Consider the following 21,782-nt stretch of genomic DNA (forward strand, 5'->3'; position numbering starts at 1 on the left):
AGGAATTCCAGTAGATCGTACCTGTGCAACTCCTGTTTGTCTCATCTAACGGAAGACGAACAAAGCACAAGAACATTAGCTGCAGAATTTGAAAAGTAAAGATCATACGAGGTTTATTGCACTGGACAATTCCAATTTTATACTGATTTTAAGATCTTTGCAGTTGCTTTTGAGAAATGAGATGTCTGTCATGCTCACAAATGCGCTGAGCGAATTTTAAGGTAAAGCTATCAGCATGCTTTTCTTCTAGGCTCTTCAGTTTGAGCGTGAGCATTTTACTGCTAAAGTTGGACACAGAGAGAGAGAAGTGAACAATGAGAGGAGGAGATATGCTGTAATACTGCTTACTACAACTAGGTATTTTTCAAGTAAGACTGCTTTTAGATGTGTCCACTCACTTCAGTTTGGAAGAGTGGTTGAAAACTTTTACATTATCTGGTAGCCCTATGCTAAAACACAGCTAAACCCACTACATTTCAACCAGTAAACCACAATTATACTTTACACAAAAAAAGATGACTTGGTGTAACATAGTAAAGGGCATGGAAACTCTGTACAACAGAAATTCTTCAGAATTCAAGAAATACCACAGACGCCATTACTGACAAATGTGTTGTAGAAGAGAAAAATATTTTTGTTATCACCTGCTGGTGTTGCTGCATCAAGACAAACTGACTCTCCAGCTGTTCCAGCATAAGTTTCTGTGCTGGATTTAGATTATTTCGGTTTGCACGCAGCTGTTCCAAGTGCTGAAAAAACAGCAGTACAGTTCAGAATCATTAATGTTGCATGTGCTTTTTAATAACTTTCTTGCAAACAATACTAAAACTTATCCACGAAGACAAGACTTGTCAAGCTGAAAACATGATTGAGATTTCTGTTGCAGACTCAACAACTTTCCATACACTATTCTGTAACCAAACCTTACCACTAGTTACTAAAACTAGAGACTAAATTATTTGAGCGTGTAAGAATTATCACACTAAAAGAAAATTACACCATAAAAGAAAATTACATTCAAGTATGATTATATAGAATTCTTATTATGTAAGTTTTAACACTTGTGTATTTTTCTATTATTTTATTAATACTGTTCAGCACAAAGTAAATTCAACCTATAGTCACACATGAAAACATAAAAAAAATCCCAGAAAACTGTAAAACTTAATTACAGAGAGCAATATCTTCAGTTCTGATACTTACGACTAAATTCATTTGCAAGAAATTTAAGTATCTATTACCAAAAATCTGATCTCTGTATTCATTTTAAACTACTCAGCATACACCATCATTCCACCAGTAAGTCTGCTGCTGTTAAGTGGTATGACATAAATGCTGAAATTGTGGAGCACAGAAGGACTATCTGGGAAGGATGGGGCAGGGGGTTATGGAGAGGAGGGCAAAAGTTGTCTTACACAAAAGGTGACACAGACTTTTTTCTTATTTTTCTTAAATACTATGCTACTTCACATCATTGTAAATCCTTTAAAAAACAAACAAGCAAAACACCCAACCCAAAAAACAACCCCTAAAAAACAAACCAAGTCCCACCAAAACCAAACACAAATCAGGTTTCCTTTAGTTTCCTTCAGGTCTGCATGTATTATTTTTCTAAATCCTTCTCACCTCCTTTGCTTTCATTATACTACATTAGTAATACATAAATGAAACTCAAGCATGAGTATTAAATGAAGTGTAGTTGATTCTGCTCTGAACACTAGTTGTTCGCACAGTATCAACTAAAAAAAAAAACCAGAAATCCAACACTGTCTGAAAAAGTGGTTCAAGATAGTTCATGCCAAACACTCTGGATTAACAGTAGCTTCCATTCTGAAGTCCCTCTGTAGGGGACTGCAATGAGTGAGACTAATCTATACATAGATATATATAATTGTGAGATGAAGACAGGGTCTCCAGGTCCAGGGGAGTGCATGCACTGGACACACAGAAGCCAAAACCAGTGCTCTTCAGTTGTTAATTTTGCTTTTAAAAAAAAGTCTAAGTAGGGTAACAGGAATCAGAAAGACTGACCTAGCACGTATGTCAGCAGAGGCAAGTCTGCACTCCTCTCCAGTGCTATGGGTGCAGAGGCTTTGCGGGTGGCACTGTTCTTGCTGCCCACCAGCTCTGTGAAACTAACACCCGTCCCTCCTCCACTGGCATGGTGCAGCCCTGGAGGCTACTGTGTGGCTATAGCCCTTTCCCCTTCTGCTTTTCTTAGCTGAGCCATTTGTTGCGTGTTATATGCCATACTCATCCAGCCTCTGAGCTGCCACTTTTAAAAGGCTGACTTAGAAGGTGTAATAAAGGTTTTATTCACTCTCCTCTTGAATCACGTCTTTTTGGCTTTCCTATTCATATATGCTGGAACCTTGTAAAGCTATTGCCAACAAATCCAGTATACCGTACTTAAGCAGACACACCTACTTGGAGGAAGCTGGATCTGGAAGAAGGTGAAACTAAAAAGTGGAAAAGTAGTATGATATAAAATAAGCAGACAGAAATAATAAGAATGCATGAAGAGAGAGATACAAAAGAGTGATTAGGGAGGAGATTAGAAGAGGGATTAGGGAGGTTGGAGGGAAGCGAGGGGAAAATTATGCCGTGTAAAAAAGCCAATATTGTTCAGACAGAGAAACAGATGAGGAACTATATTGTAGTTGAGGGGAACACTGCTCAGTCAATCAGAATGCCTTCTGTCTCTACACTGTGTTTCCTTCTATTTTTCCTTGCATCCAAAGCAGTATCTGTGATACATGGAGTTTCCAGCTAGGCCTGATTTTCAAAATATGGAATTCCTGCTGAAGCTCACTGCAAGCCCTAATGAACTGAAGAGACAACAAAACATCATAACACAAAAGACCTGAAACAAGATTTCAAAAATCAAGTCTAGCATTTCATGTAAATACATTAGATGACATACAATACAGAAAAGCAGTACCAGATTTCATCTGAATAACTGCATTTTGTAGAATGTGCATCTTTGTTTACACACTTTGATACAAGAAGCTACCTCAGAGGAAAAAGAGGATACTACAGTACTTCTACACCTCCTTCAATATCCCCCACATTACAGCAAGTACCAAAACTCAGCTGGCACACAAGTGTGGCAATTTGCATATCTATCTTTAAAACATCATAAGAAAGAATTACTGTATGTTCTTTATAAATTATAGAATTCATACAGTGTAAGTGTTCAGATTGTGCTAGAGATCATTTATTTTACTACAGAGCTAATCTCACTTAGAGAAGCCGTAAATACTAGCACAACTTGAATTACACCATGGGAATTATTTGGGAGGTATTTCACATTAAATTTCAGAACTGTGAAACCAAAAAGTGTTCCAGATTTATTTTCTTAAAAGGAAGAAAGAAAGAAACAAAAAAATGTACCACAGCTTCTGAAGATCTTCAACATACCTACCTGTAATTTCTGTGGTGTCAAGCACCAAGAATGAATTTGTTGCTGTACAGGAGGATGTGACACTGTATGGCCACTGCTCCAAACATCTGAAGTATTCTGAGAGAAAACATTACATTAAAATGTGTGACTATCAAAAGGTCAACATAATTTCTTTTACTATCTAGATTTTATCTTACTTATGAAAGAATTAGTCATTGTTTCAAGAACACAATATAAACAAAGAACATACTAAAACATGCCAAGTCTTGTTCTACCGTTCTCATACAGTATCAGAGTAGTTAGAAGGTTAAATGATATCTAATGTCATAACGAGAAACAATCAAATCAAATTATGCAATTAAATGTACACTACTTTTAAAACTGAATATTACCTCTTCTGAAACACTATTACATGATGATGAAACACTTGAATTCTAAATATAAGCAAAGGCAATAGACAGGATGACATGATCGTCTCCCTCTCTATCATCAGACTATGATTGTACTTTTTCATTTATACAACTACAATTGTAGTACAGTGCCACCAATCTGCATTGCCCCTATGCGCTTCCTGTCTGAACTGTAACCTGATTAAACACATCACTGAAAAATGTTTTTTTTTTAATTTCTAAAAACATTCCCCACCTTGATGCCAAAGGATTAAAATTTACAGCACAAATTCTGTGCATGCTGCATAACTTCAATGCATATTTCCGTATAATTTTGGTAGGGGGCTCTTTATTTCATCAGAATATATACCTTTGTTGGACTAGATGTTCTTTTCCTCTTGGCAGGACTGGTCAGGTCATCTACTTGGCTAGAAGGAATCATGTGTAGTGGCAAGGATTGCTGTGAAATTGGTGTTTGAGTGAGGCCTAGTACAGGTTCAGTATTTGGATGATGAGGTTTACAAGCCTAAGAATCACAGAAGGAAGACAAAAATATGGTTCTATATATTCTTAATTCTTTCCTTTAAATTATATATTTTAACAGCCCACATATATTAAAAGGGCTGAGTAGATATTCTGAAGATGATCTCATAACTGAATAACTGAAAAATCAGTTTCCATATGGTCATCAATGGAGGAATGTGTACCTTTCATGGGATTATTAAACCACTGCAGCATTTCTATTTAAGATGAAATCTTTTAAAATCATGAAAATCCACAAAGGTTCTAAATTGGTACCCCCATATTTCTCCCATATTATAGGGAGCTTCTTGATCTAGTATCCCTTTGCAAATAAATCAAAGGCTTTTTATTAATAAAAGCCAGCCCTGTGCTCAATAAAATAAGCTTGACCACTACCGATTGTAAAGAACCCTTAAAGCTGGGCACCTGCAGAACATAACCCAACTTCTCACCTGCTGTGCTGTGTTCATGGCACCCTGCCTGGAGGTAAGCTCTGCGGGGATTGGTAGGCTCCATGCCTCCTCAATACTAGGAAGTAATTTAGTTTTATTCTGTAGACTACCTTGTGGAAGGTTACACAACTGAGCCTAGGAAAAATTATGTAAAAAGCAAATTTAACACAAGCCTACTTTAGTAAGAGCAAGTCCATGAAATCTTCCTAAATGCTGTAGCTAATTATGTCTTAAAGAGAGGACAGATTTAAAATTTGGGGTTTTAGAAAGGTGCTATGTATAAAGAGGGTAACCAGAATATAAACCTTTGTGAGAATCAGAACAAAGATGAGCTCTGGATTCAGAGGTCTCATAATTCCTTTTTTCTGAAATTGCAAACAAGAGTGAAAGATAGCGTGTGTGTATTCTCTCTCTATGTTATGAAAACTTAAAAATGTAGACAATACAAAGAAAAAAGCAAAGTGATGTAAACAGTATGCTTTGATTAAATGCGCAAAAGAGGGTTTATAAGGAATTAAGTTTCACTTAAAAATGAAGAAATAAAATATTACAGGCTATGATATGCTTACAGTACACATGAAAACAGGTTATACACACCACAAACAACTGCAAGTTAAACTTTTGTGTTACTTCTCCCCTCCCCTCTGCTGTGTACTTGGAAGAGTATTTCCCGCTTCTTAAAACTTTAGTTTTACCTGTAAATACTTTATCCGTGCTGCAAGTGCAGAGGTATTACTACAATTTTTGCTCCTAGTTGCATTTAAGTAGCATTTAATGGCATCCTGAGGCTGGTTGCAGGACTCATAGAGTGTGCCTAGGTCCATCCAGGCTGCAGCATGGCCATGGTCCAATTGTACAGCACAGATATAGGCCTGTAAAGCATCCATAGGCTGATTTTGCTGTTGATACAGCACACTGAATAGAAAGATTAGTGAAGTTGAGAATTAATAACAAAGTCAAAATACAAACAAGTCAAATATACACATCCCCCTCAAACCCCTTAATAAATTTTGCCATTATATAAAGCACAGTAATAAGCATAAAGACATAAAATCTTAACATGCAAAGCTCGTATACATAGCATATTCAGTATTTTAAAAAATTGAAAATACAAATATAAATTATTTAAACTTCAAATCAGACAAGTCTGACAACATGGAGGTATAAATAAAAAAGCTTTACAATCCCCTTGAGAGCAAAAAAGTTAAAAAGCTGATATTCTTTATTTATAAATATTAGCATTGATTTGTATCACTGTATTACCCTGTATCATTCTTACCCTATAGAACACCATGTATCTGCACTTGCTTCTGATTTATCAATAGATTGCCTATAAGATATAAAGGCATCCTGAACTTTCCCAATACTTGAATAGCACCTGGGAGAAGAAAAAAAGAACTTTGGTAATATTTATAGAAGGTAATCATTGAGGGTGGCTTACCAAGACTGATCTGATAAATGTGAAGTCATGCAAATACATACTCATCTAGATGAACCTCAAACATTTGCTTGAACGCCAGGCATAAGCAGACTCAAACGCCGTAATCAACATGTATTACTAATTATTTATTTGAAAAGTACACCAAACTGCTAAAACCCTAGCTTACTGATTTTGTAAGAAAAACAGAAGTCATACCACATTTTAAAGACATACGTTTCTTTCATTTGTGATAACTTATCAGTCAATAAGAACTATATTAATCTACAGACAGCATTATAAAGAAGCAATTAAGTTACCTATTTTATCAAAACAATGGTTATGAAACTTCATGTTCTACAAGAATTGTTTCAGACTTATAAAGATATTTTGACCAACTCAATCAGGATGGTTCCTGATGGCCTAGGAAGAATTTTTATGTGCACTTCTCACATCTCAGTAAGATTTCAAGTAATGAGAAACATATCAGTTTGTTTTACTGCATATATAGAGCACAAAATTTTGTAGAAAATCTTGCTTTTCTGTTTTTTTTCGTAATTTCTTACTTGAATATTTTTCATATACAAATTCAAAGGTATTCTGGCATTTTAGGCAGAAATATCAGAACCATAAAGAGAACTACAATTATACTACAGGGAGTAATACCTACCTTTTAAAAATGAAAAGCTTCAAATAAATACAATATTAAAAATATATATATATTTACTAGTTTAATCTACAATAGCTCTGCTTCTTATATTGTTTGTAATAAGTTCCCCTGTTGGAAAAAGAACTGACAACTTTCAAAACACAAATAACAACGGTAAATTTATTCTAGTAGAAAATAAAAACCAAGCAGAACGGTACAGGCAAAGGTTTGTCAAACACATTACTCTTTTTCATGTATTCTTGAGGCACACTAGGAAAGGAATACAATAAAATCTTGCCCAAACAGCCATTAAGTCTGAATACAATATTTCAGAAGATCATTTTAATCACAGTCTAACCCAAGCTCCAACAGACATGTTTCAATCTGTCTGTTTATCAGATACATGAAGACTCTGATCAGGGTAACACTAACATTAAGCACCCAACAAAGCTTAAAACTGGGTGGTGGATTTTTTTCAGTGGGGGAGGAGGGTGGTGCTGGTATATTTTTGAAAGGTAGCTTTAAAGCAACTTACTATCCAGTTTGGACAACCAGCAGAGGAAGGAATAACGAAAGGGAATACACAAGGAGGGAAAAAGAGGAAGAGTGAATGCAAAGCCTATAACCCTGTTCTTTCCTCTTCTCCTGCCATCAATACTGACTGAGGGAACGGGGCACAGAAATATTTTTGCTCTAGCCCTCCCTATGCTTCCACTAGATTCTTTTTCTCCCATTTCCTGCATTTCTTCCCCTTGTTTGTATGGTCCTAGGTTTTATTCTAACCACGTGAAAGCTGTGGCACAGTAGGAGCAGGAGCACAGCAGCTGCACACACATACTTCATGGAGCCCTTGGCTCCGTCCTGCCACTGTGTAAGAACTCAATGAGCTCAAGGCATGTGGAACAGGACTACTGAGGAAAAATCAGGATTTCAGCCCAGTTGATGGCAAGATGAGCCAGATGATCTGTGGCCCATTTTCCCTTTTCCCTCCAAACCTGCTCTAGCCCTTCACACTCAGTGCTGGCGGCCCTCCCTTAGCCTGCAGACAGCTGGTTGAAGAGCCCTGTTTTACAGAACAGCTGGCAGAATATAATTAGGATGACAAAAACAAGAGTAGGTTCTAGTTGTATGTGACCAGAACCTCCAAGAAAGTCAGCTGGAAGATATTGAGGCTAGGATACAAATTTTATTTTTGCGTAATTCCTTTCTAATGTATTTCCCAATGGAACTGACCTGTTCACGTACGGACTTGAATTACCCTCAAAGCTTTCTCCAAAAACCTGATTATTTCAAGAGTTACTACTGGTTTGTATGAAGTACTCTATTTTCTTAAAAGGAAGACCAAGAAAAGTCATCACATTTATGTGATTTACATCTTGGAATACATTAATTTTCAAGTAAAAAATACTATCTGATAGTACAGAATTAATAAAGCACTGAAATAGATATTAGAATGGATCAATCTGAGCTACCTTGGCCTAATATTTAGTTGCAATACATGCTGTTTGGAAATGGATGTATACCTGGGAAAATATTTTTATTTTAATGGAAAAATTGATTGAGATTAGAAGGGAGATTCTTAGAATATAAAGAGAGAAAGAATTGTGAAAAAGGCATGAAGAAAAGTAAAAGTGTTTACAGATCATTTACCAAAAAGAAAAAAAATTAAAAAAAGAAAAAAGAAAAAAGAAGAGAGAGAGAACAGAAGATATGGTAGTAGCAGGAGGAACAGGTAAACCTAGGCAGGGCAGACAGATTACTGTGATTCTATAGACTGAATAATAACTACAGAAAAAAGCAGGTCTGCTTGGGTAACATACTTCATTTTAACTTCTAATCTATATTCATCCCAAATATGTTAGCACTTTGCCTTTTTATACACTTTCCAGAAAACTAGACTTCAGTAGACACATACATACATCCTCCATTTTTCCTCTGAAAATATTAAGAAGAAAAACAACAGAAGATACTCACAATAATGAGTAACTTCAAAAAATTTACAAATATAGTTACAGTGTCTATAAAGTCACTTCTCACCTTCCAAGGAAATACCAGGATTGACCAGAATTTGGATCTGCTTCTAGAGATTTCTGGAGATACTGTATAGCATAGCTTTCCTTGGTTGCCTTGTCTCCAAGCTGATCCACGGTGTGATGCATCCAGCCTACAAAAAACCCATAAATGGCAGAAGTGAAATTCCCTATGACCATTTAATTTGGTGCAGCAGGATATTAATAGCGTTAGATTCTTTTTGAAAATAGAAATATCAAACAATAACATAATTTACACATAATATTATGAATGAAACGTTTACAACTTTTAAAGTTCTATACTAAAATTACAGGACAAAAGGAGCCCAAGTCAAAATTACTTTCAAGCACTTTTAAAGCACTTTTTGGGTTTAAATAATTTTCGACGAGGATAGCAGCACAGTTACAAATGGCTCAGTCTTCTCTCATAAAAAGTTAATCTGAAAATGTTAACTCTTTCTTTCTCTAAACACAGATACCTTCCTTGTCATTGTGAAAAATGCCACCGTTCTCCCTGTCACACACATCAATCTTCTGTACATTATGTTCCGTTTACTCCCTTTCTTCTAAATCCTCGTATTTATCCCATATCTACATTTGGGCAATTCCCCAAAAGAACACTGGTAAGTATTTTTGTATCTCTTGTTTAAATCTTTCTTACATTGTCATTTCATCTTCATTGCTACAACATCCCTTCCGTTCACCTTGACAAATGCAATTACCTCTCATCTACATAACAAATTCTGCTGAAAAGATCATCTTATTTCCTCATCTAACCACACATCACAGCCTTTCAAATGCCTTTTTTTCCCTTCATTACACTAGACAAATTATTTATCCCAACTTTAAAGACCTCCCACAATCCATGCTCCCATATTATCTTTTACGTGCTGTTAAAACGCATCTCTGCTCTAGCACTGGTGCAAGGCTTGGTTACCATTTCAAATAAAGCACCTTCATGATCTTCTTGAACTGCTCCTCATGTACGTCTACGCTGAGATGGAATTCCTTTAAGCAGTCACAAAATCATCTCAGTATCATTCATATCATGAGTACAAAAAAATCCTTTGCAACAGGCTTGCTGAAAGCACTACATACCACACTGGTCAGCAATGTCTTGCTGTTTGCTTAATCTCCGTATCCTAAAAATCCACCGCTTTTCAGCAAACGTTTCTAAAACTTAAGATGTGACAACAGATTATCCCTCTTTTTATAGTGTCCTGCCCATAAACAGTCCCTTGTGGAATACCATCATACCAATTTTACAAAATATCCATGGTTTGCATAAAGTTTTAGTTACCTACAGAGTTACACGTACATCTGCACTGAACATCCATTTAAAACCTCCATCAGCTAAACCTCAGCACCCTGAGATTATCCTTTTTGATACAGTCTAGCTACATGAACAGGTAATACCACTCAAAAAGATCGAGATCAAATTCAGATCTCACCTGAAATGCTAGATGGAGTAGGCAAGATGAGAACTGAACTGCTGAGTATTTGCAGCCTTACTTCACTCTGTAATTAGACTATACCTTAAATATTTTGTTCTACCTGTTCTATACAGCTTATATTTTATTCCATGGGCTTACAGTTTGCAAATGGAAGGCAAACTTCCAAGATTTAAAAAAGGTAACCTAAAAGAAAATATCTATTGAACAACATTTGTCTGAGGTGTTTTAAGAAGTATCACTTGGAAATTGTTGTCAGAAGCGGAAGTTTGAATATTTCATGGACTGCAAGAAATGTCAGGTTAGGAGACAAGTGGTTACAGTGCTTAAAAAAAAAAAAGAAACAAAAAAAGAGCACTTTATCTTATCTGGAGATGGATCAAGGCAAAACCCTACCCATGGGGGGGGGGGGGGGGGGGGGGGGGGCGGAAACAAACAAAAAACCCCAGACAAACAAAAAAACCCCTATAATTTCTGCAGGGACACATAACATACGTAACTTACTTTCATGGGCTTCATGAACAAGCTATGATTTTGATTCAAATCTCAAGTCACTGAAGTTCTTAAGCATACAGAAAATACTCATGCTTTAAGAAAAAAAGGCTTATGTGAGGGTAATTATCAGAATACACCTGCATAACTGTACACTAAGGATAAATGTATTGGGTGCAGTGCCAGGCAAAGCCTGTGATAAAGTTAAGGGATTATAAACAAGGGTTAAAAAAAAAAGACATTAAACAATTTCCTGACTCTTTGGAAATGTTGCGTGGTGATAACTATTTTCTGTTTCATCAGAACCTTGCTGGATTGAAAGATAACATGTTGTATCTTCAGGAGATCTTTACGGAGGTTCCCTGATAAAAAGAAAGAATCTATTCCTAGGAGACAGAAATGAGAACTAGCAACCCCTATCTAGTTTCACTGCTGAAACAAGGGTTGCTTCCTGATTTTATCTTCCTGTGCAGGGAGATGAAAAATATCAGAGAGCAAGAGAGCGGGTGAGGGAGAACACACAGCAGTTTTCTACTAGAATAGCGGAAACTGGATCTCTCTTCTCATGCACAAAATAAAGAACATAGAGAAAGGTGGTGATGGAGAAACCCTGGTAAGCTGTGCAGTTTCCCATTTGCCATATCTAACTCAAATTCTCAACTAGCATATTGACTACTCTTCTACTCTTGGGACATTTTTAACATAATAAACAAAACACACAGATTTTATCTATACTTAACAAGTGTTCCATGCTCTTTTCCAGGTCTTTATAATCTAATTTGTAAGAAATCCCTGTGCTGCTTCAGCAAGATGACGTCCTAGCCTAGCTCATGCTGCAGGGTTTTTTTAATGCTATCATTCACTCTCATGCTGAACTTGTGGCAATTGCTTTTTCCCCCAATAAACATCACCATCTCAGTCTCTGAAGAGATGAGCCTCTTCCCCATTTGAGCATCTCATATGTCTCATCCAATTATGTAGGCACCACCTAGGAACTCCCCTAGCTGAAAATCATTGGGAGAGTGCTTTGAGAACCTCTAAGCAGGTGCTTACATTGTTCTTACACTCTTCCTTATGCAACTGCTGAGTATAATTGGAGAAAAAATACTGGGACACATCTGATCCTCAGTCTCATTAATTTAATGTAATATTACGCAATGCAGGGAAAAGATTTATTGTTTGGAAAGCGAATGAAATGGCAAACAAGAAGAAACAAACTGTTCTTATTCAACTGCAGGGATCTTGCTGTTAGATCTACCTGAACTAGTCAGCATGCCTCAGCTCAAATGGATATATATTTATCTGACAATCACTGGGTTCTTCTCCACAGTGGTCTGCTTTGGAAACCAGCAACAAGAGCAAAGATTTTAATAAATCTCTCACAAGACATCTGAACTTACCTAAATTTCAACTCTGGCTCAATAAACATTAACTAGCTAAGGAAAATAAATAAAGGGTATTTTTATAGCAAAATGATTTTTCTGTTTAGCATTTAAAAAAAAAACCCAAAAACCTTCAACACAGAAATACAAATATATTTTGATTGGGTTTTGCCAGTAGCGTTCTGGCAAACGTCAGGTATTTTCTATTATTTTTTCTAAGCAACAGTGCACCACCCGGACTACGCTGCCTGAGGAGGTGTTTTTATTACCAGCTGCTAGAGACTTAAATCTGCAATAAACACCATACGCTGATAAATACCACTGTTAACAGCAAAGAGCAAAAGAAATGGTATCGTTCCTTCAATGTTCTGGTTAAGACCACTGTCCCTTTCTCCACACAGAGGCTACCCATACTACAAAACTAGGTGACCGACGCTGATTGAGTAAAGGGAGTTAATCCAGTTTTCACACAGCAAACAATTCTCAAAGTAATTGCTCTTATTGCTAGCACAGAGACTGTGGTAGGATGCTAAGAATACAGCCATGAACCTTTGCTCCTAATATGGCAACCCACATCAAATGGAGTTGAAAAAGCATTATTCAGCTATTTTGGGAAGCCTATCTTCCATTCATCATATGTACAGCCTTTCTGGATGAAATTGCTGACAAGTTATACTAGGTGGGATAATACCAAGTTAAAAAAAATTCAAAGGGGATAGTGAAATACAAGCAACACTGTTGTGTGACAGCAGAAAGATCATCAGCACCTAGAGCCCTGCAGTGAACTCCTCCGGGAGTTTAATTTTTGATTTTGTACGGAAGAATCAAAAGCTAAACAAATTAGCCCACTCCAAATCCATATACAAACTGCATTAGAAAAAAAGAAAGCACTGTGGCCATAACTTAGTGCCACTTACTAATTTGAATTAAATGACCACTATGTGAAGGGGGGGCAGAATGGGCATAAGCAGGCTAAATTAATATTTAGAGTAATAGATTAGATGAAGAACATGGAGAAAGTGAATGAAGAAGTTTTACACTGGGTTGAACAGTTTTAATAAAGTATTCTGGAAATACTTTTATAAGGAATATAGGACAAAAGTAATTTATTCTACCCACCCATTAGAAATTTTGGTCTAAAAATGATTTATAGAAAGCCAATAAATATGGGATGACAATACAGTCTCTTTTTATGTGGTTTCTTTTATAGAATCTGATGATAAACTTTTTAGTTACAGAAATAGGTTCTCATTATGTACTATAATAAAAGAAAAGGTAATTTTTTTTCATTTGCCATGTTCATCTACTCTGCAAGAGGGAAGAGTATTTTAGTTTAGTGCATTTAGCCTGGCTATTCAAGAGATGTTCTCAGAGGCAGAACACAGAATACAGAATTCTAACTGCTGCACTCCTCCTCTGGAAGGCCGTCCCCTCATTGCCCAAAACCCGTAACGCACATACTGTAGCAAGTCTACAGTACAAGCTTTTTAATTTTGCAAGTTTAATTAAAATATTTTCCTCCTCTCTTATTTACTTAATTATCTACTGTTATGCATTCTATTTTGGGTGAAAATATCACGTATCATACCCACTGTCTATGACTCGCTTTGGAAATGGAGCCTTAAAAAACACTGCTGAAGATGGAAAAAAGAAACACACAGAAAAATAAAAGTTAATTTTACATACCTAACTGCTGTAAGACAGTTGCTTTTACTTGTGCAGGAAGGTTTTCGATCTGCAAAAGTTGTTCATAAGCTTCCTTTGCAGAGTGATACTTTCTCTGCAAAAGGCAAAAAGTAAATGGATTAATCATAAAGCTTACAACAGATCACCAATAGCAATGATTTCACAGCACTGACAGCACACAAACACATTGCCAAAAACCTAGAACTTTTTTTTTGCATACAGTGCATATGAAAGTTTTAATGAGTGATGTGTGTATACAGTAAGAGAGAAACTTTCATAAATATAGTATTTAATATAAATTGGCTACTTAAAATAATTTATGGAAATTTGCAAATTATTAAATTTGGTCAACTCCTCATCCATGTATTATGCTTCTTATACTAAAATGTATATACTGCTTTTAAGGGGAATGCTTGACTATGAGTCTACATCTGAAAAAACCCTACACAAACTCCTCCCAGGAAATTCGTAACGGAAATGAAGATCATCGGTAATTGGTGACTGGTGTAATTTTGTCTCTCTCCTTCCTTCAGTATATGTGAACTACCTTTTCGACATTATTTGTTGCCCTGGTAAGAGTCCCACCATATGCAGAATTAAAACATATCCACAGATTATACCTAGAGAATGAAGGTACGCCATCTTAATATTTGCTATTAAATGTGCCTAATGTATGGAAACATTCAATTCTTAACTCCCTATATAATTAGGTCTTGATATAGAAAACACATTTCCAGGTTAGGATCATGGTCTTTATTGACTTCTGGAACAGCATGAGCTGTTTGGTATACATTAAAGGTTAAGACATCTTGATAGATGAATTTTTTAATAATAATGTTAGCGTTTACCTTTGTGTTACCCTAACAATAATTGTTTAAGAGTGAATGTATTTTAAATGCTTAATTATTCTGTTCCTCCTCTCCACAGAGGTCTAGAACACATAAATGGTGAGGTTTGCTACTAAGAGTACTTTTTTTAAACTTTCTAAAAATTTTATACATTTTTTTAAAGAAAGATAAGCTTTTAGATAATTCAACATTAGACTTCATTCTGGCAAATAGATGAATGTACTAAAATAAATGGGGCCACCTAAATGCAAACGATCATGACGTATGTTACATTTTTTTTAATCCAAAGACCACACAGTACTGACTACTCGTGTTTTAAAAGGGACAACTGTGAAGAAGAGTCTAAACAATATAAGTACCTATTAGAAGTTAAAAATGTTATTAGGTTCTTGAGCTCTCACAATCACAAAAGACAACTCTGTTGGTTTTAAAACATTACTTTAGTCAGGGAAAAAAATTAAAGCAGCAATTACATACTTTCAAATGCAACAAGGGGAAGTTGGTAGGCAAGATTTTTAGTTGGTGTTCATGAAATGCAGACAATTGGTAAGAAAGCAAATATCATAAAATATCCATGGCCAGCAAAATAAAAACGATTCAGAAAAAAAATTTAAATTTAGCATTGGGAGCAAAATTCGTGTTTATGACTATGAAGGATAAGCAAATGAACAGAAGCTCTCTGTATTACATGACACCAGAGGCAGCAATCCAGATGTCAAACAGGTAGATATTAGTGCCTAACATTCCAACTTCGGAAGAGACATTTACATGCTTGGAAGGATTCAGAAAGACCTATTAAAACAGGGCATGTTTTCCAGATCCAGAATATTTTTCACCTTTGTTATTTGTTGTATTATTTACCCTTTAGAAATCTGTCTACATATATGCCCTAAAGTATTACAGAAAACTGTCATAATGTTTACATTTGGTTTTATTTTAGATATGTTAATTCCAAAGATCCAGAGCCCTTGATATTGGCTGCATCATGAATGGTCTTAGAAATGGGAAGACGCAGGGGAACTCAATCCAACATCTTTTTTTAGACACCATATAAGCTACCACCCTAAATAGCTAGAGAGACTCACACTGCCGCAGATTAAATAATAGAAACTAGCATTAAACACCATGAAAAACCACTGCTAATTCTTATCAGAGCCAGGCTATTTTCTTGTTCAGAGGCTGGCAACCCATCATTTAAACTCCAGTACTGTGAAGGTACATAATCAAGGAATGAATTAACTTTTTCATTGAATGTTAGAGAGTAGATAATTTTCAAATATATGGAGGGGTTCAGAAAACTGTAGCACTGAGTCCTTTAAAAGAAACCAAGCGACCAGCCTGCCTCCAAAAACATCTCTTCGTCGTGTCAGAGGTAATATCCAGAATGAAGTCAAAACCCTCTGTGGTTCCGAGTTTCTCAAATTCCAGAAAAGACGACACCCCTACCCAGCAGAACTGTGAGACAAACCAAGTCTAACAGCAGAATGCACTGAAACTGTTTTGCTCTGACTTGTGTTCAAGTTCCCACTGCCTACAATTGTCAGTCAGAAAGCATAGCTTAAGCACTTGTAACATCAGTCACAGAATTATATAAGGCACCTGGCATGGCGACCTGAGATGTTCAACTTTCTGTTTTGCTCTTGCAGATCAAAAGAACTAACATGTTGAGGATGCTTTCTTATATAAACATGTCAGGTGTGCTCCAGCACTCAGAACGAAAACTGGATGGTGGCCAGGTAAGAACCACAACAGTCCATGAAGTTTCTGAATGGTGTTTTGGGACAGGGGATTTCTCTCTTGTCATACAGCTTTGCACCAAAAGCATTCAAAAGAAAAAATCTTGTTTATCAAATTTGTATCTTTTATTTATATATAAATTCCTGAAATAATTTTTCACTGTGCCATCAAAAGAGAGCACTTACTTTATCAAGCTCATTTTCAGCTGACTGAAAATGTAGTTTATTTATGTCTGCATCCATTTTAATTGTAACAGTTTTTGCTTTCATGTCATATCCCTTCCTCAGTCATATAATACCTATTAACATGATAGAAGGGCATACAATCTACATTATTTGACCAGTCAGTCAAATTGCAAATATACAATAGCTATGTCAGTAGCTACTTGTTTTTAACTTACTTATATTCTGGAAGCTCAGGAGGTGTTCTGTAATTTCCCAAAAGATTCACCTAAAACCTCTGTGATAGGACCCAATATAAAATTAATAACGCAGCTTTATGTGCTGTTCACCTCAGATCTCAAATATTTCTGTCACGTATGTTCAGTTAAATTTGAAAATTTCATGTCAAAAAGAGGCATCTGGGCAACTGGCTAGACTCGACTCTGTGTGTGTATAGGATGTATGCGAAACAACATGTATATATGTGAATAAAGAAACCACGCATTTTTTATATACATGTAACTTTCTAAATACATATATAGTCTCATAAAAGAACTTCACTAAAAGTTATGTTTAGGGGATTTTTTGCACTCAACTTGGAAGACTAGTAAATATATAAGTTTATTAAAATAGCTACTCCATTTTATAGCATGACAGTCCACATACAAGACATTTTTAATCTAGGCAAAGCCAATAAAGTTTCTTTAGCTGTTTGAGACATACGCCTAGTTTCACAAAAGCATCTATAATCTGAATTCCACAGTTTGATTATATCATGTAGTTAGAAACTCAACCACACTTTATAAAAAGGAGCTTAAAGCTTACCTGGATTTCATACAAGTGGGCGATGTGAAACTGGACTGTAAGAGTGGGAAATCAAAATTATTAGTTTTTATGAATGACAACAACAGTTATAGTATGTTTTTTCAAGTGAGGGATAAACAATGTTTCAAATTTATCAATGCAAAACCAAGGTAAAGTACATTTTGAAGATACAAAAGTAGTATTTGTTTGCATTGACACTTTACACTTAATAGAACCAACAGAGAATGAATATGTACCCTAACAAAGCATTAAGACTGCAAACAGATAGTGCAGAAAGGCAGCCTATGGATTTTATCTGTATTCTGAAATGCAGAGTCCATTAACCTTTCAGTAAACTTAGCAATAAAATCTCATTAAGCAGAGATGCACAAGAAGAGAATGTAGGTAATATTTTCTGTACATAACTGAGTTAGAAATAAAGACTTATTTTTTATTTTCATTCAACTGCCAAGGGACAGACTACCTGGGTTACAGAACAGAAAACTACATTATACACTGCCAGCTTTATACAGGATCTTAAATTTAGGTGGGATTTTTTTTTCCTGTTTAGAAATTGTCTTTCCCCTGTTAAACTGAACTAGAAGTGTTCATTACAGATATTATTCTGATCATTACCATAAAGCATCTTAAAATAGTCATACGAACAGCACAGAACACCATAATACTACTAGCAGCTCTTGGAGGCAAGAAAATTGCTGGCTGGAGAAAGAAAATGAGAACTGTTCAAGAGTAACAGCAGATGGAAAACTATCCTCATGCTGCTCAAATCATTAAAGAAAAGGTGGAATGCCTGAATTCTAAGGCTTGAGAACCGCTAACCTAGATTAGCTATGAAGTGTTAGGTAACTAAACCTAGTTGAGATGGATGTAATCCTGATTCTGATTTGGTGAAGAAAGAAACAATCCTTTGAGACAGATTTTTGCCTGATGTTCTTGAGGACTACGAGTAAGAAAATAGCTGTGTTTAAGCCAAGCTCAATTTCTTTCAATTACACAGGTTTCTTTCATGAGGGGAAAAGCTCCCTTTGTGCACTGCTTTGTCCTTCACTATAAAGAAGGTAGCCTAGTGCATGTCAGAAACCAGGTCACAATGAAATGCATCATCTAAAATTTCAATAAACTTTTTGTGTTCCTTGCTGAAGGGCACATAACACACCTATTACGTTCACCACAATGTCAAACTTCACATTGCACTGATGAAAGAAAAACCTCTGCTTTTGTTTCGGAAGTTCATTATTAAAATAAAAAAATATCTCTCCTTCATTTTTTTTTCCCCTTGTAGCAAAACCCCTTCAGTGTGAAGCTAAGAAATGAAGCCATGCCTTGCACGGGAAAGAAACTGAAAGTGTGACATTAGAGACTGCCTAAATAGAAAGAAGCCATGCTTAATACTCAAACATTTCTGCTAGGAAGACACTCACTGTAATGCTGTTACTTACCCAGCCTTTAGAAATGCAAGGGGTAGGGATTAAGGAAATCTCAAGCGTTGATGCGACGGTACCTGACACCCTGGGCCAGAGCACACGGTTCTCCTTCCGCTCAGCAGTAGAGGAGAACCTGACAAAGTATCTCTGTTCCTCTTCACTCTCTTCTATTGGGTTTGTCAGGCACCGTGCCCAAAGCCACAGGGCAATGAAGCTCTAACATGGGGACATACCTCTACATAAATCTGGGGGCAGAGGGGACTATAAGGAGGGGTTAGGAAAGTCTTACAAAAATTCAGAGATACAGTGAAAACCGGTAAGTTAGTGAGAAGTAATATGAACTAACATGAAATATAATAAAGAATCACATATCTGATAGAAAATAGCAAAAGCCTATTGATTTAGGAAGAATTCTGCAAATAAATTTACAGAATTATCTGTGCCTGTTCCTGATAAGTGACAGAGCTTTGGAGAAGAGCTGGTAGCACAGCTGGCTCCTTGATACCGATACAGCCAGCAGTTTCACCCATGTAAACAAACCCCCTTTGACTACCCTTGCTGACAGAATATTCACAATTCCATCTAGCTCTGAATTAAAGAAATAAAAAAATGCTTTTAAATAAATCCAATGTTTCAGAAGTTAGACTTGGGTCACTTCAGCTCAACTCCAAGAGCAGCATGAAGGTACCTTAAAAACTGAGGGAGTAGTCTCCTTCACAACTGTCTGCTTTTTGATTCTTACATACTCCAAAACATGCAGGAACATACACTTATTCTTGACTACAATTCCACTGACTATGGATAAATAACTGCAGGATGGTCTGTAACAGCCTACAGTATATACTGAATATGACAGATCATACTACACTAAAAAAGTAACATGTTCAAGTACAGACAAATATATAGTGGGCACCTAATCAAGCAAAAAAAACCAAATTACATTTTGTACTTTTTCTTGCTTCAACAACATAAGACTGATGATGAATTTTAGATCTATACAGTTAAATGGCATTAAAACGATCACTGAAAAACTACAGATTATCAAGACGCCAAAAAGTTTTAAATAGTTACTATTAAATGTGTGCTATGGCACAAGCACTATGTTTATAAATAAATAAATGAACAAACATACAGTCAAATAGTACACTTCCCTCAGAACTCAAGTCTTCAGGGCAATTAGTAAGCTAAGTCCCAATTTTTGCTTATTCCATTTACTAAATCAATCCACAATTCCACTGGAATATCTGTCTCCAGGTTTTGTCATCTTCCTCTCTCAGTACTAATTCTTTTGATTTTGAAGGATTGGTTCATTAAAAATTGATACAGTTGTGAGCATAAGACTTAAAAAAAAATCTACAACAAAATAAATGGAAATACTTATAGGTTACTTACTTTCAGCGTTAGACAAAGTGCAGGGATTGCAGTCAATCAAAGCTAACTGAAAATGCTGAAAAAAAAGAATGATTTGTTTTTCAAACAACATAATACTAGCACTTTGGCAAATTACTAAGAATAAATCAATTTTGTACTTCAAGACGGATACTGCATTTTACTATGTGTCTTAAAGAAAAGAATTTTCAATCTCTGTTCACCTGTTTACCAGAGGAAAGTGAATTTTTTAAATTGCAAATGTAGCAATGCTTCTAGTAATGTAAGATGGCAACAGACATCTTCACAAAACAATCGTGATAGCATCTGAAAGAACGATTGCATCAAATGAATGGTCAAAATTGGAAGATCAAGTTTTCCTCAGAATACACAACTGGGAATGTAGTCATACTAGCTCATAGCCTCATGGAGATAAACATCGAAGCTCTCAATTTGTCTATCTAGAAAAAACAGAATACTCTTCCTTCAAATTGAGTGATTTGAAGTCTTTTCAAAAAATTGATCTCTTGTCAAAAAGCACTTAAAATGAATACCTCTACCATAAAACATGAGTTCATAAGCAGTTCATAAGTTCTTACATCCTCTCCTCCAGATATTAAGATAATTTCAGTTAAACATTAAAGCTTGTTTATTTTTAATCACTTTTCCTCAAGAGATATGAAAAACTTCTTTTAAAACCTCTTTGCATTTGGAAGCTCTGAGCCAAGCATTTCCCTCTTCTAGGAAGAAGGTCACACAAGCAGAGCAATGAATTCTGTCTGCCAGGAAGCCTGGATGTGAGCAATCATTTTGCAACTGTCATGCCAATTCACTGATCACTATTTAGAGTTTGAAATGCAACCAAGTCTGTTAAAATGAATGGAATGGGCATACAAACTGAAGCGCCTCTGAACTTTTCCAGAAACTTAATAGAAAATTCCTATACAGTGTTGAATTTGGATTAACCTATTAATTCAACAGAGAATAAGGCCTAGGAATATAGGAACCTAAGAGATAGCATATAAAAAACTACTGTTAATAAATACAGTTACCTACAAAATACAGTTTCAGGTGACTTCTACTACACAAAACATTACTTATGCTTCAGTATGTTTTATTTTGTTAGCAGAAAAATGATAGTTTAGCTCTGGCTGTTCAGGATGCCAAACTAGGTGACACCAGGAGCTTATTAGTATAGCTGGGAAGAAAAAGAAAATAAACCTCATTAATGGATGTATATGCAACTTACTTTTGTTTTTTTCATACTCAGAGCTACTAGATACTGCATAACTTTCCTCATGGTCCTAATAATACCTCATGTGCAGCATGTCTATATAACATACATCTCAAAGATCTATAAGAAGAGTTTAAGAGATCACCAAATGTCTAAGTAAACATTTTAAACAGAAACATCATTAGATAATTAATCTATTATCCATAGCAATGCATTAGGAAAAAAAAAAATGCTGATGCTCTCATGAGCTCTGCCAGGCACAGTGACACAGCTTAGCTCCTCAATGACTTCTATCAACATCATTCATAATAC

The 21,782-nt window shown here is 35.8% G+C and overlaps 1 protein-coding gene across 9 annotated transcripts in view; it reads right to left on the minus strand.

The window, feature by feature from the left end:
- Window positions 1–21,782, minus strand: part of KDM6A (lysine demethylase 6A) — a 166,473-nt gene that overhangs the window by 43,863 nt on the left and 100,828 nt on the right. For 5 of the 9 annotated variants that reach the window (XM_064472874.1, XM_064472865.1, XM_064472883.1 and 2 more), the window contains 11 exons: window positions 20,261–20,315; window positions 17,445–17,479; window positions 13,874–13,967; window positions 8,870–8,996; window positions 6,046–6,144; window positions 5,462–5,681; window positions 4,767–4,901; window positions 4,163–4,318; window positions 3,425–3,520; window positions 645–749; window positions 1–45 (listed from right to left, as the gene is read on the minus strand). The exon at window positions 1–45 is cut by the window's left edge and continues 351 nt beyond it. In XM_064472874.1, coding sequence (XP_064328944.1) covers window positions 1–45; window positions 645–749; window positions 3,425–3,520; window positions 4,163–4,318; window positions 4,767–4,901; window positions 5,462–5,681; window positions 6,046–6,144; window positions 8,870–8,996; window positions 13,874–13,967; window positions 17,445–17,479; window positions 20,261–20,315 — 1,167 coding nt within the window. The remainder of the gene's footprint in view (window positions 46–644; window positions 750–3,424; window positions 3,521–4,162; window positions 4,319–4,766; window positions 4,902–5,461; window positions 5,682–6,045; window positions 6,145–8,869; window positions 8,997–13,873; window positions 13,968–17,444; window positions 17,480–20,260; window positions 20,316–21,782) is intronic. The other 4 variants (XM_064472897.1, XM_064472912.1, XM_064472906.1 and 1 more) reach the window with 2 other exon arrangements.

The sequence above is a fragment of the Phalacrocorax carbo genome, chromosome 1 (genome assembly GCF_963921805.1).
Source record: "Phalacrocorax carbo chromosome 1, bPhaCar2.1, whole genome shotgun sequence".
In the NCBI taxonomy this organism is placed as follows: domain Eukaryota; kingdom Metazoa; phylum Chordata; class Aves; order Suliformes; family Phalacrocoracidae; genus Phalacrocorax; species Phalacrocorax carbo.